The 18849-nt window shown below is 42.3% G+C and overlaps 2 protein-coding genes across 8 annotated transcripts in view; one reads left to right on the top strand and one right to left on the bottom strand.

Moving 5' to 3' along the window:
- The window catches only part of PDE1C (phosphodiesterase 1C), a 179218-nt gene extending 172539 nt beyond the window's left edge, over window positions 1-6679 (top strand). For 4 of the 5 annotated variants that reach the window (XM_057431601.1, XM_057431600.1, XM_057431599.1 and 1 more), the window contains 2 exons: window positions 3136-3201; window positions 6008-6678. In XM_057431601.1, the coding sequence (XP_057287584.1) occupies window positions 3136-3201; window positions 6008-6177 (236 nt within the window). In that variant the 3' untranslated portion in view covers window positions 6178-6678. Of the gene's footprint in view, window positions 1-3135; window positions 3202-6007 lie in introns of all 5 variants that reach the window. The other variant, XM_057431598.1, reaches the window with a different exon arrangement.
- PPP1R17 (protein phosphatase 1 regulatory subunit 17) overlaps window positions 1-18849 on the bottom strand; it is a 74882-nt gene that overhangs the window by 45565 nt on the left and 10468 nt on the right. For 2 of the 3 annotated variants that reach the window (XM_057431604.1, XM_057431605.1), the window contains exons 4-5: window positions 18486-18647; window positions 12037-13541 (exon numbers count right to left, since the gene is read on the bottom strand). In XM_057431604.1, the coding sequence (XP_057287587.1) occupies window positions 13462-13541; window positions 18486-18647 (242 nt within the window). In that variant the 3' untranslated portion in view covers window positions 12037-13461. Of the gene's footprint in view, window positions 1-12036; window positions 13542-18485; window positions 18648-18849 lie in introns of those variants that run through there. The other variant, XR_008975184.1, reaches the window with a different exon arrangement.

Genomic DNA, 18849 nt, shown 5'->3' with positions numbered 1-18849 from the left:
ACCAGCAGGTAAAAGAAAATGGAGCTGTTTCAGGCAAGCTGATTGAGGACCTGAAGCTCAGTTTTAGCAAGTTTATTTACCCTCACACCTAAGTGCACAACAGCACTTGCTCACAGGCCTCCCAGCACACTCTTGGCATCTTGTATACTTTCAATTTCTTCCAAGTGTATGTGTATCAGCTACTGTGCATTCATAACACCCTGGGTTTAGAAGCTATCCAGTGGTAGGAGGAATATATGTAATCCTGTTGTATCTGCTGGTGGTCGTAGGAGTGCATCCATCAAACAAACTTACTTATGGCCATTGGGGTTTTCTGTGATAAAACCTAGCAGTAGAATGACAGAACGAGTATTTTCCTTTTCTTCTTGCTTGGATGCTATTTTTTATACACTTTTATATGCAATTTTTAAAAATATTTGCTATTTTTATTGTAGGGTTCTGGTTGGGTTTTTACCAGACCTTCTGGCTGTCTGCAGGCCCAGATTCTCACAGGGATATTTCCCTTCCCTTTTCTCCTCCCCAGTAGACAAAAGCCATTGTGTTTGCAACATCAGCTTGGAGCGAAATAACACCTTGGGCCTGATCGCTCTTTTAGTTGCACTGAAATTGAAGTTGCATGCAAAGTCCTGCTGGTCCCACCACTGGGGCTGAAGATGAAATAACCTGAACATACACAGCTAATTGCACGCAGGGCGGTCTGTGTGAAGCCAATGCATCAGGGTGGTGCTGTCTTCTTTGCTTTGGTAGGATATGCTTCCACCTTGAGGTGTTGAAATAAGACTACATCCCCCTCTTTGTTCTGATGCTGCTGCTTCTTGTAGGCACTGCAAAGTCATACCCCAGGGCCCTGACTACCTTCAGCACGCTGGTTTATCCGGGGCAGGAGATTCTACTGCTCTTATGGTTAACCCTACAGTGTCAGGTCCTAACTAATGTTAAGAAATTTAAACCATTGGTAGGGAGGATAAGGGGAAATTAACCAAATTCATGAATCTTGGTCTTGTAAAAAATAACCTTTTCTCAGCTGGCATTCTGCAGGGAATTCTATGTATGAAGCTGAACATAAACTTTAGCATGTGTTTATATTAGCAGAACCGATAATGGAGATGCCTTTCTTGAACTGAACTAAAATAAACAACAGAAACCTGTTCTCTCCCATTTCCCAAGGAAGAAAGAGGCAGGTTGTTACACTGTTTTGCACCAGGGGTTAGACAAGAAGTTCAAATGCATGCTGAGAGCATATCTCAGCACTTTTGTTCCTGGGACTGGGTGGGCAGGGTAATGAAAAACAACCTCTTTGGTTTGTGAAGACTCATAAGGAAACAAACAAATGCAAACCTGAAATGAATGATGCCATTTGTAATGCCAAGTATTCTCAACTGTTATGAGAATAATTTTAAGCACTATGTATTTATTGCTAGTTCCTTATTTGAAAGAGGAGGCTCGTGGTCTCTGAATGTATAAACCATTTCTCAACATTCCAGTTTTTCTGTAACCGAGTCCATGTATGTTCATCTTATTATCAAATAAAGCCACCAAGGTCTCCGCTCCATTTGAATTAAAGCTGTAGAAGGGTTCCTTTTATTCTGCTGCTTTCTACATCTGATCCAGGCATGGCACTTGTCATTTGCTTTCCAGTGTCCAGCTCCCCGTAAATTACTAGTAATAATGATCTTAGTGGGAACATTGCTTGGACAGCAGTCATTGCTCACCCCCTGCCCCTGTGAGGATGATTTAGTAGAATTATGTAATATCTAAACACAGGGAAACTATAGAGCTTATTTAAGGACCCCAAGGTAAATCTCTGCCTGTTTGGGGATTAGACATGCCAACTTCACCTTTCCCCTTTTCTCTGTTGACTAAAATCAGAGCAGAGAAGAGCATCTAACCCAAGAACAGCACACCACACTCGTGCCCACTCAAACACTTGATTGTGTGATGTTTTCTCTTCTGCCACTTGAAGCATGAGCATCAGTCCCTCAGGGCTGGTGTCCTGTGCTCCAGTATTTCTTAGAGACCTCTTCTTATAGCTATGTCTCTACATAGCACCTTCTACAAAGTGCCTTACCCCACAGGTAGGATCAGGCAGTGTCTGTGCAGTGGTCACCACACTGCACATGCAATGACCAGAATTTTCCCATCTGCTGTTTTGCTATTTGATCTTTTCCTTAAAAAAGGGAAAAAATCATGATGAAGGGAGGCAGAGGCCAGGCCATTCTCTCTAAGGAGGATGTGCAGTTCGGGGATGTTCAATACAAGCGTGACAGGTTTTGTTCATTCTGTTTTTCCTAAAATTCCAGTTTTAAATCACTCCTTTCCTCTCTGGGAGGTTCACTGGTATCCCGAAGAACATGCAATGTGCTCAGCACTCTACCTTCTTGCATTCTTATGCCTTACTGGCTTGGTTTGAGTCTGCAAGTACCTCCAGTGCAGTGCAAGTAGAGATGAAAACAACCTGCCACTTTCTAATAGACATTGAGGGTGTTGATGCAGTTGACTGTCATCTTCAAAAACTGACTTCCACAGAAGCAAGAAGGGAGAAAAGATGGTTGAGAAAAGGCATCTAATGATTCGGGTGACTTGCCTCTGCTTGCAAATACAGTATCAGAGTCTTTTCTCTGGCATGAATCACCAGTGACAAATGTCTGGAGCCGTTAACAACTAGTGGCTCCCAAAGTGATGCCAGCTGCTTGCAGAACCACCCCAGACTCAAGGTAAGTGCTGTGTAACTGCCTTCAAAGCCATGCTGGGGAATAAAACTGGTGTTTTCCAGTTCTGTGGGACATGGAGGTAGCTGGAGGGAAAGCTGTCTGGGATCTGACGCCAGTTCAGAGGTCCAAAACTTCTGTGGAACTTCCAGAATCAATAACTCGGGTATCTCCACCCAAACCCTGGTAAGTGTAAGAGATACCTGAGTACAAAGAAGAAAGATATGTTTGGTATTGACTCCTTTAGATGGAAAAGTCCCCAGAAAAGAGGCTATGTTGCCAGTTAGCCTCACCTAAAATCATGGATAAGAAATGGCAGAAGGAAAACAAACACCTTGCAGCGGCGGCCGTGCTACAAAAAGCATTTGAATGGCTGGTGGAACTCGGGTTCATCCATCTCTGCTGAAACTGCTCTTTCTTTTTAAAGGTCCAGCACGATGTTCAGCTGATTTCCCAGGCTTTGGCTCCTCAACAAACCACCTTACATTGCCAGGTCAGTCAGTACCACCTCACTTTTATTTGCTTATATGCATAGCTTTAGAATAGGCACTCACAGTGCCTACTGTCTGGGAGATGGACATGAAGAGATGGCTTCTCCAGGTATGGCATGACTTCTACACATCACATTAAACAAGTTAAACCCGTTCACTGGTTAAACCCATTCACTGGGGTTGAACAAATTAACTGTTGTTTTTAATGGTCTTTACTGCATGATAGGGTTGGGTTTTTTTGCCCAGAAAAGCTGTGGCTGCCCATCCCTGGCAGTGTTCAAGGCCAGGCTGGATGGGGCTTGGAACAACCTGTACTAGTGGAAGGTGTCCCTGCCCATGGCAGGGGGTTGGAACTGGGTGAGCTTTAAGGTCCTTTCCAACACAAACAACTCTGGGGTTCTGTGATAAATACCTTATGTTTTGTGGCTTGCAGTGCAGGCTTCACAGACTATTTAAATTCAATTGGCAAGTTCATTTGGGCCTTTATCGTGTGGACATAGATGCTGAAGGGAAAAAGTAAGGCTGTTTTATGGGCTGAATCATAGCTCTTTTTGTGCCCTTCCCTGCACAAAAGTCCTGCTGTCTCTATTTCACCATCATAACCATTTTCTCAGTCCCTTCGTCTTTGTCCCACACAACAGTCAGAAGAAAGGGAGGTTATATGAAGCAGTTACACAAAATAGTGACTTAGTGTGAACAAGATATTATCTTGCGTGTGCATATGCAGGCCGTTCATATACGTATAATTAACAATAGCTGAAAGAAAGAGCAAGTCTGCAGGAAGATAACAAGAAATCACCAAGAAAAAAAACCCAAACTTCAAACAAAGTCCTTAAAAAGTTTTACTACAGATATTACTGTCAGTGGTTGCTGTGCCAGCAGATGCGGTATGGTGTGGCTCCGTATATAGATGTGCAGTAGCATGTTTCTGTTCTCCAAGCTGTTCATGGCGTGATGCTCCTTCGCAGCCACCACCTCAGCAGATTGTTTCCCCAGGCACAGCTGCAGCCACTGCTGGGGTGTAAGGAAGGGAAAGAACAAGCAGGGATGTGGGACCTATTCTCTGCTTTCATTGCCTGATGGTAGCCATGATCTTTAAAAAGGAATTATTTCCTTAAATGAAAAAAGGGAAATTAAAGCCTTAGCAGCACCAAGGTTAGGAACTTGTAATACATAACTCCATGCATGAAGCACCTGAGAATCATAACCTATTGAAGCCCGCAGAAACCCTGTGAGGTAAGTATGCTCATTTTTATTCCCATTTTACATGTGGAGAAGCTGGGGTGAAAGTTACAGTCCAGGTCACATGAGAAGTGAGTGAGAAATCTGGGAACTGATCTCTAGAGCCCTGAGAGAGTCTTCTCCCCATCACTTTGAGTCATTAAAGCCTGAAGAAATTAAATGTCATGGACGCATTTTATCAGCTCCTGTATGAGGATGATAAACAGCACTGCCAGTGTTCTGGATAAACCCCCTTAAACCTATTAGCCAAGTCAACTCTGCTGGCAACAACTCCAGTAAAATTCCAATTAACAGTAAATATTCCTCAATGCTGAACAATGGAAAACCCAATAACAGTTTGGCTGAGTCCATGCTGAGTCCATAAAATGGAATTAATCTGAAAAGTGGATGTGCCTCAAAGAACAGCATCTCACCTGGATATTTTTCAAGCTTTTAAAGAATGTCAATCTAGCCTAGTTGAGAACAGAGAAGATTATGACTGTGCAGAAATCTGGATGTGGACCTCTGAAGTTTATGAAATCCGTAGGTTTTTTGTTTCCCAAGACATTTTAGAGTATGATTAATCACTTAAAGAGTTTACCAAGATGAGAGTGTGACTGTTCTAGCGTTTGATGTTAGCTAGCTCACACAGGGGAATCGTTTTTGCTGCTTAGGATTCATGCTCAGAGCAATGACTTTAAAGTGTTTGTCATGCTAATTATTGACTTATTAGTTGATTATTTTGCAAATAATAACCAAGCAGAAGACAAATACATTTTGGTCATGTTGGATTTTTTATTCTACCTATGTGAAGATGTAAGAAAGCAAGGCACAGATTCAAATAAACAGAGTCAAGAAGCTGAGACTAGTTAAATTCATTTGTATCCCACTTGTGACTCTCACAATGACCTCTAGTTTACTGGAAAATCATATGAAACCCTTCAAATCCACCTCATCCTGTAGTCTAGGAAATGTGATCTTAATCTGCACTTATTGCCTTAAAATGACCTTGTTCAATGGTATTTTGAAAACAGTGCGATGTTTAGCTATATGCATATAGCTAGGTAAGTGTAATGTTTCTTCTTCATTTATACTTTTGGCACTTTCATCTGTCTAAACTGTTGTCTCCCAACCTTGAGCACGTTCCTTAGCATTCACCTGCATTGGTGTAATCTTCTGGGGTGTTGGAATACGGGCATGATTTCAAGATCAAGTATTCCAAAGGGTTTAATTGCCCAAATTTCAGTTTTGGAGATGTCTGTGTTTCATTCAAGAGTTTTACATCTATATTTATAATTTACGTCCCTGCCTGTGACAGGGGTTTGGAACTGATGGTCTTTAAGATCCCTTCCAACCCAAACCCTTCTGTGATTCTGGGATCTTTTTTCCCCCTGAACCTTTCCTAACCCTCTTTAACTATCCATTAACCCAAAAGAGTCCTGGCTTTCAGGCTGAGGAACCCTCCTTTGCACAGGTAGGCTTGTGCTGAGTGGGATGGATGCAGCTTCCAAGGAATTGATTTCTTGCCCAGCAGCGAGTGAATGCTAGGCATGGTAACTATCCTTGTTCTTCCTTTGTTACCACCAGCCATCAAACCTCAGCTGTGGCACCTCAGGAGGCCCACTCATAGCTCAGGAGACTATTTCCCAGCCTCCCACAAGAAACTGGAGGAACACCCGGTGAGATGTAAGCTGCTTGACCAGAGGGGAAGGATGAAGAAGATCCAACATATTTCCCAGAGCTGGAACAGGAAATAGCAGAAGAGATAAAGAGGAAGGACACTTCTCACAGCCGGACAGAAGACAGTGTGTAACCATTGCACAGGCCATGCTATGTTGTACAGCAGCTGCAAGTCTAGATAAAGCAAGTGTATGATTTAGCTAAGCAATATAATGGACATTTTGCTAGAAATGTTCTCAGTAGCGTCCTTATTATTGCATCAGACACCCACCTAGTACTAAGTTATTGGGCTGTTACCTTAAAAGAAGTGATTGTATACCGGTATCTCAAATTGAGGAAGCCAATGCTTTCCTAGATTGTTGGGGTCCTTACAGCGTTCACAATGTGACCTTCTGCCTACCACAGGTAAGACAGCAACTCCTGTTTCCAACAACATGGGAGTACAGAACTCAGTACTGGCTGTACTGAGAAGAAATGTCCTGAATGTCACAGTGTGATGGGTGTTAGGGAGGTTGAAGGTAGGAGGCTGAAGTACAAATAATCCTCTAGCTTCACTGATTGGAAAAAGAAGACAGCGCAGCATTTAAACTGTTCTTTGCCCAAACCATGGTGAATGTTAAATATCACTGATTGTCTTTTGTGCCATTCATTCAGTTGAGTTTGATCTCACGTGTTCTTTTGGTGCACAGTGTCCCATGGGCCTGAGTTTCACAGCTGCACATGCTCCCTCTGAAAAGGTTCCTCTTGCCCCAGGTTTTACACTATGAGAAGCAGTGGAAATAACTCTGCTCTCTTTCCCTATATCTTCTTTTCTCTGTCTTTTAATCTCTTACAGAAAGAGGAGGGTGAGCACTGCACACAGTACTCAAGATGCAGGTGTGAAACAATGTAATGACATTTTCTTTTCTATTTTCCATGCCATTCCGAATAGTTTTTAAAGTTGTTTTTCCCTTTTTGCACTTCCTTGGGCACTAAGTAGTAGTTTCTGCAGCATTATCTATAATGAATCATAATTAATTTATAGTCCAAATGCACATATGGAGCTGGGGAGTTGGGGTTGCCTCTCCATACATGTGTTGTTCTGCACTTACCGACATTGATTTGGTGGTTTTGACAATTACACTGGAGAGTGCTGCTGCTGCTGCTGCTTCTTTTTTTAACCTTACATTCTTAATTTCTGTTGCCGGTATGTTTTCTTCTTCCATCAATACCTTTTCCAAATCACATCTTTGGGATAATCATGTTAAATGGCAGAGAGGACACTCCTCCTTTACTGTGAATGCTGACCAGTTCATCTCACTCTCTCTTCTTTTGTCTTTCCCCCATTGTTAACCAGTTATTTACCCATCGTCCTTCAATCCATGACAACCTTTGGAGCAGGACCTTGTCAAAATGGAAAACTGCAAGCCATTTTGGGCTGCTCCAAGGAAGTCTCAAAGATTTGTGAGGCAAAATTTCTCCTGTAAGAATTAGGCTGACCCCTCTTTAAGTATCCCTGCTGATTCTGTTGTAGATGGTTCACTCACTGTGAATCACAGTCTGTTACACACACTACAGGTTTGTAACTATATCCAACATCAGAAGTGCACCAGCTGGGGTATGTAGCACTGTTGTGTGACAGTCACATTAAAATTGTGGCCACAAAGGGACAGGGTGTTTTCCCAGTATTGAGGATGTCCCTTGTACCCCTAGAGAGGATCACTACAATTCCATGCACACTCACCCTTGAGGCCTGATGCCTTTCCGCAGTGTTTTGCTGCCTGAGGGCTCCAGTGGCACCTTATTTAATTCCCTTTTTTGTTATTGTGTTTTCCCTGTGCTTCATGTCTGTGATTTTGACCGTAACCACCATCAGAACCTGTGACTTCAGCAGCCGGGCTGGGTCACTGCCTAAGCCAAATGCAAAGAGGGATGCACTTTAAAGCTGCCTGCTTATAAATGTGATTTATCTCTAGGAATTCCCCTAGAACTGTGCTTTGCTTGTAGAATTCCCTGAAATGTTTTACAGAAATAGGCTGTGTAGAAATGTAAAATTATACTGTCTTTCCAAACATGTTTTCTGGCTGTGTCATTCCTTCCCCTTAGGACACCTTTGGTTAACACTTTACCTAACAGAGTTCCATCTAACTGTTCTCTGGACAAGTGGACAGCACCGGGGCATTAAAAGGGGATCCTCTTCTTATTTGCCTTTCATTATGACCAACAGTTTATTGGGATTATTGGTTTTGTGTCACTGGCATCTCATAAAGGCTGTGTATTTTTGTCTTTGCACTCCTGGTCCACAGTCCCTCCCTTGCCATGAGAAGCAGAGGTAACTTGCTGTTTTGAAGGTACTGCTGTATAGTCAAGGCACAGGGGAATGAAACAACCTACCTGAGGTGTCATGGGGAGTGCATGTGACTCCCAAAAATGTAATGTAGTTCTGATCTCAGGATGTCTCTTCCCTCTTCCAAAGCCTGAGGTTTTGGGCCTAAACAAAATACTGTAAAGCAGGGAGGAAGAGGATGTTTGTGCAGGCTGTTCCTTGTAAATATCAGGTAGAGCAATTGCTGAGCAGAACTAGGTGTTCTGGTAGCACCCCTCCGGATGCACAGAGCTGTGTGGTGGAGTGGATGGGCTCATCCTTTCAGTCCAACCCTGACATCTAGTGTACACAGCAGGGAAATTTTCTAAGAGTGAAGTTCAGCAATGAAATCTGTGTTATTTGGGGGAGGTCTGGCTTTGCCACGCACTCGGCCTTTTTCTGCAGTGATAATTTCTGAGACAACTACTTGTTGCCAGCACAGAAAGAAGTATGAGTAATCTGTCCTTCTTGGAAAGTCTTATGAGCAGCTCAGACTTATGATGCCATTTCAACTTGTTATGAATTACTTGCTGCAACTATCAACACTTGCAAATTTAGCCTTTTATTCTGTTTAGGCTGTTTGTGAACTGTGTCTTTGTTCTAATCACTGGATCACATTGCTATGGCAAGAAAGTTTGGTGCTTTCTTATTTGTGAGGGAGCTGTTTGTTTATTATTTTAGAAAAGGATTAAGGCTGAATTAAAAATCTAAATGTCAAAATCCACAGTGAGTGAGGCATGGAGAGAATCTTGAGTATTCATTCCTTATATTCCATGTATTTTTATGTGTACACAAACAGGGTCTGGAAAGGAAAATTGGCTCCAACATCCTCAAGGGCAATTGCAGCAGCCAGAGCAGAGATGGAGGGGAAAGGGAAAGAGGAAGAGGGAGGAGGATTTGTGGCTCAGCAGCTTAGATGGACCTTTCCAGTTCTTTAGGTTATGAGGTAGCCTCTTGTCCTGTCAGTGGGTACCACTGGGAAGAGCCTCACTCCCTCTTCTGTACTCCCTCCCATCAGACATTTACATACATTGATAAGATCCCTGTAAGATTTCTCTCCTGCAGGCTAAACAGAATACAGAAAAACAAACCTGGAACAGGTATAACTTCGTCCTAGATGCTAAGACCACCTGGGGGACTAAAACCTACTTTGAAGGTTGGAAAAGACTCGACAGCTTGGAAAAATCCAAAGCTCATGGCTAAATGTCTCACAGTTATAAATACACAGCTTGCTTTTTACAGGATCATTGCACCTGTAAGAGTAAGCACGAATGGTCCATCAAAAATGCTTCTTTTGTTTCTGGAATATGCTTTCTAATTTTGCTACTGCTTTTCCATCAAAGTCTGTGTCTTTTCAGGATTCTTCAGGATGTTGGGTATAAGGATGGATTAAGCTTCCCTTCACAGCTCCTGAGTCTAACAGACTGATGTGGGTCTCTCCCACAGGACCAAGAGCCAGTGTCATGGAGCAGAAACTGGCTTTTAATGTTCACTATTTCTATCTGTAGAACTACATTTCCATAATAGTGGTATTTCTGTTTGCACAACCTCACTCTAAGAGGCCCGTGGCTTTTGGGGGGATGTAAGTAACAGAATGATATGTTTATGAACTTATCTAAATGAAAGTGAGAAGCCGGAATTTCTCATTTGCTTCAGTGACACGCAGTCCTGATTTTGGCTTGTAGATGTAAATGCTGGGCAGTCTGTCTGCATACAAATATAGTGTAAGGTCATGCATAGAAAATGTTATCTCCAAAGGCAGGAATGACATAGGACATGCAGGAAAACAATTGGTTATAATAACCAGCCACATCTATTTAATTTAAGTGGTTGAAGCATTCTACAATTATAGATTTATTAACTGGTAAGACAAAATTTCAACCAGACAAAATTTCAGTGTGTTGCTAACCTCAAAGCATGCAAATGCTGCTTTAGCTGTAAATAGTGTGAGTTAGTGATAGCATCATGAATGTTGCTTTGGATTTGTCTCTGCTGAGGTTTAGCTGGGCAAACCACTTAACCTCTGCACCTCATGTTTAGCACTACAGAAATACATCCTCTTCTGTTGGGTGATGGGCTTTCTGCAATCCTTTGTTGACAGTGCAAGGCCATTAAATCCCTTTGCTCCAAGTCTGTTGTAAATGGAGACCTGTCCCTTAGTTTCTAGGTAGAGGTTAATAGAGAATTTCCTGCAAAAATATTATCCATTCACAGCCTCCTGACTGCAGTCAGTCTTTTACGCACTGACTGGAGCACTTCATTCCCTCTGAGGACTTGGAATGGTTGTCCTGGCCAGTGCAGACTTCTGCACTTAGTGCAGAAGTGCAGACTTAGCACTTCCAGCTAAATAAATATCTGAATGCAATCCAGCTACTAAGGCCTTCAAGCAGCCCATGCCTATGTGCAGGCATTGTACACAACCTCAGTCTGGAGTATTCCAGTCCTAAGAGTGCCATAGAAAGGCTTATCCTGTTTCTGTGCTTTCTGTTTCCTTCTGGTTTTGCTGTAATGGCCATGGGGGACCCTTGTGGACACTGGGTACAAAAGCATTTCTGCCCCAGAGCACACCAACTCCAGCCATTTGCCTAGGAGAGCAATCTGTGCAGTTTTAGCACTGTCTGGTCTTAAAGGGAGAGTTCAGAGCCTGAAAGGCAATAAATAAACCCAATAAACAATGTTCAGGCCATTGTAGAGTCTACACACGCTTCTGCAACACCTAGAGGCTTTGTTCTGGGGAAAGTGGCAATGCTAATCTGATTGGAAAAAGATCATATTTGATTGCCAAATAAAGTAACATTTAACACTTTCACGGAGTGCGGTGAGGCAGGTGAAAGCTCTGAGAAATGATTCTTCACACTACTTCCCAGGAACATTGCAAAAAAAACCCCTATTTACTTAATTGATCAAGTGAAAAATTACTTTTTAGTCGCTCATGTTGCTCCTGGGTGAAAAAACAGTAAATGCGGAATTACCAGGCTATGAATATGCGATTTTAAATGAACTGCAGCAAATGATGTATGTTGCAGCCTTTTTTATGGCTGGGCTTCAAGTTGATCTGTGGAGGGATGGTAAATTAGGCTGCTGTGCCGTCAGAGATGTCACTGAGACCATAACTCCTCTTTGGTGAAGAACGTGTAGTGCTAGGCTTAAAGGGGGCTCTTTTTATTTCATATTAAGCTGTGTCAGCATTCCCCAGGCTTGGAAACAAATCTTCAGAGCAGTGAAGTCAGTCACATCCTATTTGTGCTCCTGCTTTGTGTTGGTAAGGGTCTTCATATCTAAACGTGTACATTTTTCAGGTAATCCACTGCCCATTTGAATCTTTTCTGGACTCTACGCTCTCTTGCTGTACTGTGCATTGAAAATGTTCACCGACTTCACTGGTAAAGCTTGACTTGAATCATGCATATCTCTTGTTACGCACTTGCTGTGACATCCTTTACTGTGGACCTGACATGAATGTTGTTACATGAACTATTGATTATTTTTAAAATATTAGCTCATCTCGCTGATCGATTAACAGGATAAAAACCAAATACCTCTCCTAGGTGCCAGGCATCCCATCAACATCAATAACATACCTGGCCTACTGTAGACTTTAACGCATGATTATTTATTATAAGCTTGTCAATTACATCTTGAAGCTGAATACCTGGAGTGGACTGCGTGCTCATGAAAGATGCTGGGTCAGTCACTGTGGCAGATGAAGTCCAAACTAGTGTGCTCCTTAGCTGTCTGCCTAAGGATGTTAGGAAGATGACAACTAAATTCAGTCTGCCAGGCTAGATAGATAATCTTTACCTCTCTGCTGAGGTCCCTAAGGGTCCAGCCAGCAGTGCTGCCCCATCTAGCGCACAGAGCTATTAAGGTAAGCACAAAACTACCCAGTTCTACCTATTTTGTGTAATATTCTACAAGTACCTGTCTCTGTTTGCACCAATGCTGAAGGCTGTAGCTGGGTGCGAAAACAATTCTTGATTGAACCAATGAGGTAAACTGTTAAAAAAAAGCACGGTGCTGTTCCATCTTGCAGTGTGTGTATATCACTGAGTGACAGTACCCTTTTTACTCAATTTTTACTCTCCTGCTGTGAATTTTAATCTTTAATTTTTGTCAGTTAGGAGATTTTCTTCAATCTCCTAACTGACAACCTAGGACTCAGTTAAAAAGCAGATGTTAAAAGAAAAAATATGGAGTGAAAAGCCATGGAGAACAAGTTTATCTCCCACTAACCCGGAATAAAACCTTTGAGAGGAAAAAGACCCACAATGGTCTACACTGGTGTAACAGGCAGGCACTGCATGTTCCATGTTTCTCTTCTGAGAGCTCTGCCCTCTGTCCTGTTTGATGTGTCAGTGCTGACAGCCCTTAGCTGTTGAGTTTTCATTCTATGGTAAATCTTCTCTTTTCTCCTCACAAACACAAGTCACGAGCAGATACTGGCAGAAGAAGTGTGTGCTTTGCCTTTCAGGGATTCTAGCATTGATTCCTCTCCATCTATCCCATCAGCTCTGCATGTGCGAATTTTCACTGTGGTCAACGATATTCCAGCAGAGGAAAGCTAGACAAACAAAGTGAACTTATCAGGAGAAAAATGCTATCTGAATCACTTGCTGATGTTTTATTGCTCTGTGCTACCAGCTGCTCTGGTATCTAGTGCCAGGTACGCTTGACTGGTGGTGTCCCTTTGTATTAACCCTTATCACCATGCACAAAGCTCGTTCTGATCCGAGGTGGATTCCTCAGTGACAAAAATCCTGGGAAGCCACTTTTAGCAAACTGAGTGAATCCTTCCACGTGTGAGTGAAATTTCTGCCATCATTTCCTATGATGCTTGCTGGAATTCCATGAGATGCAGATAAGCACTTGAAGATAATTTAAATTCAAGTGCATGCTTGAGAGAATTATTATCTATAAAAATGAAAGGACTTTTTTTTTTTTTTTAACTTTCTATGTACTGCCACTTTGAATGACCCAGAATTATTTACACTGCGTTACTGGAAATATCACTGTAATCTTAACTGGGGATTGCGTCTCCATCTTTTTCTTCATCTTCCATAATCACTGTTTGCTTTTCTTCCGTAAGCAGCTTAGTGCCTTAAAAACAGAAGGACACGGAAAAAAAACAAAACAAACAAAAAGAAGACAGAGGAAAGAGAGAGAAAAAAGTAGTTGATTTAAAATATTGCTTCTTTAGAAAATATCCAGATAAGAATTTTTCAGTCCTCTCTAATTTCTTGATGCTAATATAGTTTTCCAACATCATGGGAGTTACTCCTGCTACTTGTGGAAAGAGACACTAAGTTTCATCTGGGAACCTGTTTGTCAAAGGGGTGTGGGAAGCTAAAAAAGAGCTTACATGATGAAATAAATACTGTGATTGATCTTTGTGACTGAGTCAGCATATGTGAATGTGTGTATGTTTTCTGTAGGTACATAGCATTATTAGATCTTGCCAAATGAGCCAAGTGTTAGAATACCCACATGCCAAGTGCCATCCCCACTGAAGTTACATATTACCAATAAATTGCAAAAGCAACCGAATTAAGATCAATGTGGAAAAGGACTGAGGTTCTGGGTTATACCTTCCACAAATCTCTCTCTCTCCCTTCTATATCTCTCTCTTCCATAAAGGCAGTAAGTCCACCCCTTAAGGATTCTGAGGGTTTTATGTGATACCAAGATACCACAATTATTGTAACTGCTCTCTTCATTAGAGATTAAATTAATAGAGTGAAGAGAGGACAATATATTAACTAGAAAATGTTCTTGATCCCTATTTTAGCATATTGTGTTGGTTTTGCCTGTTGCCAGTAAAAAACAAGATTTTATGCCTACATTCCTTGGTGTGGAGGTTAACATAGTCTAAAAACAGGATGAGGGTTACCATTGTGTCTAGACCAACAAAATCTCACCCTAATTTGGTCTCCTACTGTTTGCTCTCAGTCTGTGCTAACCAGCTGAGTTGTTCTGTCAAACCAACCTGTTTTGCTTCTTTCTGCATCAAAAGCCCTCTCACAGAGAAGGCTTTCAGTCTTGATGAGGTCTGAAAATAGAGCAATACCACACAGGAAGATTTTCTTCAACTTTGGAGGCTTGTCAAGAGCTTATGAGTTTATGGAAGTATTAACTTATACTGCCTTTCATTTAAGTTAGCTCCTGCTTCATTTACATGCAGTTCTTGTGAACCAGCTGGTTTCAGCAAAACCATGAGATAGACCGAAAGGCATGAGTGAATACTATTTTGAAACACAAAAGACTTCATTTTCTCAAGCAACAGTTGAGAAAACAGCATTGTTAACTGCAAAGAATACGCTGTTTTATGGGATGGATGTGAATGTTCCCCACCCAGACTTCTATTCACATAGGCAAATACAGACACCTCGTTTTTCCACTGTTGTCTTTGGGGGTTGGGTTGTGTGTTTTTAGAGGGGAGTGGGTTTTTTTTTGTGGCTGTTTTCTTCACAGAACATTTGAGGAATGAGGAAAACATAACTCAAATATGCTTAAAATCTAAGCTACAGTGATCATTTGATGAGAGCTTACCTGTTTTGGGGGTAAAGTCAGGAATAAGGGATCAGGAATGTAAGTTAAATAAAGTTGCGCTGTGCCTTGTGATCATGTACACTCTCATTTAAATTATGAAGTGAGGAAGGAAAAGTATGTTTATGTAATTCTGATGGTTATAGCACATAAACCAGCCCTTGTAGAGCAGATGCTAGAGACAGCTGTAAGGTAGCCGCCAAGCAGAGGTCCCCAGCTCTCAGCTGGACCCACATCAGTAGCATGCCAGACACTTACCACAATCAATAGCAAGATAATGCATCATTATCAATAAATCACTTTGGTGACTGATGAACTCCAAAAGTTTCCAGTAGAGCTCAGGATTCAAAGCTCAGAGGAGGATGTAGCCTAGAGCTGCAGGTTATTAACTTTCCAGCCCACCAGTAACTTCAAGGACAACGACATGCCTTTAAAATCAGCCTTTTAATGCAAAACAGTGCAAAGGAGATGCAAACGTGATGTTGAAACTAGAGTTATTTTTGGGAAAGGATTTTTTCCTTTGATACAATGCCACTGATCACTTCTGGAGAAAGTGTGCTTTACTGAATCCTTAAAGGAGCAGGATGTTAGATTTAGGGAATGCTTGTAAGTCAGTATTTCTCTCATTACTGTTCAAGTAAATCACCTAACCCCTGTGCCCCTGTTTTCCCAGCTGTGTGTGTTATGAAATGCAGCTCATCCTGCAGATCTGTTTTAAGGATTGCTAGGTGGTTCTGTTAGTGTCTGCCAAGTGATCTGACTTCAGAAAGCACAGTAGAAATGCAATGTAGTCATGTTTTCCCAACAGAACTTGCAACCCCTTGCAATTTTTAGCTAGGGACTAGGACCTCAAAGGCTCACAGAGACATGAGAGCTTCTGTTACGAAACTCAACCCCAGGCAGTAGAAGAAATTGGCTTAAATCATCCATTTGCCAGGTGCCACCTGGATCTAAGCCACTCCTCCTGGGTTATAAAATCAGAAACCCACCAAGACTGCACCATTTCCACTTGACTACCTACAGACAGCATCTGCAGCTGGGTTGGGAGAGTATTGGTGTGCTCCAGACACATCACTTGCACAGGAGAAAGGCAAGAGGGGGCATTACACTGCTGTGTTTCCCCTGTATCGCTCGGAGTTTTAGGGGGGAGGATGATATTATCCTAAAGAGACAACCTTAACTGGTTTTCTAGGGCATGAGGAAGAGCAAGGGTTTGAAACTGTGGTTTTACGAGTTATCTCTGATCTGATTAAGAAACCTCAAGCAGCCATATTTCAGGAACCACGTTCCCATATTTACACATGTATTTACATTCTTGCTCAAACCCACAGGCCTGAAGAGCTCTCAGAAATGCTTCAGCTAATTGAATATATTGCTAAGTGCGGATGTGTAACTGAGCATCCCAGAGCTGAGTACAGGCCTTGGATCAGATTCAAATCATTTGCTGTCATGTGAGATTGAAAAAAACACCATTAGCATGGGGGTTGTATTTTGTCTTCTGGTCTAATCCCTTCAGAAAGACAAGGTCTTGGCTGACCAAAGGGGAACTGGCCATTGGAGAAGACTTCTGCGTATGGCTCATTTTTATACACATGGAACAACATGCTACTTCAGTAGGAGTTTGAAGGTTACGTACATTTAGAAGTCTGATCCTTCTAGGGGAGAGTTTTGTGATGCCCATCCTTAGACATTTAAGCTGGCTAAGGACTGACTTCCTTAGGCTCCTTCTGTGGACAACAGGTAGCCATGGATTTCTCCAGATAGTAACATTCAGATCATAGAACAGTTAGGGTTGGAAAGGACCTTAAGATCCTAATTTAGCAGCCTCCTTTCTGTACCTGCAACTCCTATTTAGATTGGGTGTTTGCAAGGTGTAAAACTGATTCTACTCTCTTGGATCATGTGGCATCTAGTAGATACGTTGATTTATATCACATTTTATGGGCTATTTGACTTACTTTTATTTGTGGTAAAAAATCTCTCTGAGCACCCAAGAGGGTGAGGGACTGTCCTAGAGTGCTCCTAACCAGCTGGTCAAAAGGGAGAAAGGTAACACAGCTGCCATTCTTAGCTACATTTACAACAAAGCTGTTTGTGTGGACAGCTGCTTAAAAAGATAATATAGTAATTAAGCTCTGTTACTTCAAAGAATTAAATGTAGTTTTTGAATTGTCATCTGAAAGTGGCATTTGGGAGGGATCTGAAGGAGAAATGGCAGAAATGGGGACAATCCTTATTAGCAGGTCACAAGGGATACATGCAGCACACGTGCAAACAAGGCCAGTAACAGGGAAACAGGGACAGAAAGGCCTGTCTACATCTAGTTAGCACACATAGCCCTGTTGGGGCTTCTCAGGTCTCCGAGTCTGTAATTCAGGTTCTATTTTGCACAGCAGTTTCACAAGAGAGCTCCGTTTGTTTGTGCTCTGTCTGCTACCTGATGGGATAACCCTGAGAGTAAACAAGTAGTAAATATTGGAGCAGTCCTTAGCCACAATGAGTCACTTTTTCATAGCAAGTCATGGAACCACCACTGGCAAATTTCAACCAGCAGAACACTGTATGGTGGTATGCATCTTGAAATGAAAACATGCATCCTCAGAGCAGGGAGTGAGTGAAATTCAGGCATTCAAACACACAGGCTACTTTGCCCCATTATGGGCACAAGCCTGTCAGAGGTAGTCAGTCACTAGGACACAACCCCAGAATACTGGATCTGGAAAAGTTTTGGACAAGGAGAGGCAGTGTTTAGCAGGCTGCTTTGAATCCATGCTGAGTGCTGGAGGATGGGTTCACCAGCAGGCAAGAGTCATTGGAGGTATGGTTGAAAACAACTGAAAGCTGCATCCCTAGCTAGTATTAATAATTAACATCTACCCCTTCAGAAGGATTGATGAACTGAGGCTCTTCCGTGATAGAGGAGTGCGGGAAATGTGACAAAGGGTCTTAAGGACCAAAACATGGCTGGCTGACTTCATGTGGTCACCAAGCAAATTAGGTGCTGCACTGTGTTATGCCAGAAGCACAGAGCTGTCTTTAAGGTGCTGTTAACGAGAAGTTCATCACAGTTTGGTTTCCTAAGTGCAGCCAGGGACTGTGGAATTAAGAGAAGGTTAATCAGGACACCTTTGCTCCAGGTTATTTAAGGCAGCATGAGCCACTGTTAGTGCTGCTGACCTAAAAATTTGCATGTGATCAGGTTTGAAAAGCAGGGCGGTTGTTGGCCTTTCACAAAAGTAGCATTGTGTCTGCAGGTAATCAAGTGACCTAATGTCTTCTCTTACTCCCCTTCCCTTCTATCCCCGGGGCATGAACAAAAAAGACTTTCCAAGAGCTACCACTGCTATTATATACATTGACCAAATAGGTCCAGCTCAGCAGGAACTGCAAAGTACACTGGGCCTAGCAACCTCCTTCCAGCCTCCTCCCAAACACACCTCTGGCACTACCCACTGTTTGCTTCCTCTTTGGAGGACCTTGACATAAATATTCTCTTACCTATAATCAAAGGTGGGATGTGTATTGCAGGCGTATCTTTTCTCCTGGGCTTTTTCTGCTCCAGTTCAGCGATCTGAGAGCCTGGATTCACTCTCTCTCGTTGTGGCTTCTCTGTGATACCATACCTTTTCAGCAAACTATCAGAAAAGTCTGAAAGTATGCCTGTAGGCAAGGAAAAAAACCGCAACAAAAAAGAAAATGTCACTTAAGCCTTGCTCACATCGGAGAAAATAGGCACTTGTGCAACTTTCCCAAAGACTACTCTGAAATAAGGTGGCCAAGTGCATGATCTGCTCTGCATGGTGTACCTACCCTTCAGGTTTTGCAATGGTATACATTTCCTCCAAGTCAATTTTATCCCACA

The sequence above is a fragment of the Pezoporus wallicus genome, unplaced genomic scaffold, assembly GCF_028554395.1.
Source record: "Pezoporus wallicus isolate ANWC-B61680 ecotype Strahan unplaced genomic scaffold, APGP_CSIRO_Pwel_v1 scaffold_11491, whole genome shotgun sequence".
Classification (NCBI taxonomy): domain Eukaryota; kingdom Metazoa; phylum Chordata; class Aves; order Psittaciformes; family Psittacidae; genus Pezoporus; species Pezoporus wallicus.
Note: the sequence above shows the minus strand (reverse complement) of the source record. Positions and strands in the feature narration are given on the sequence as shown.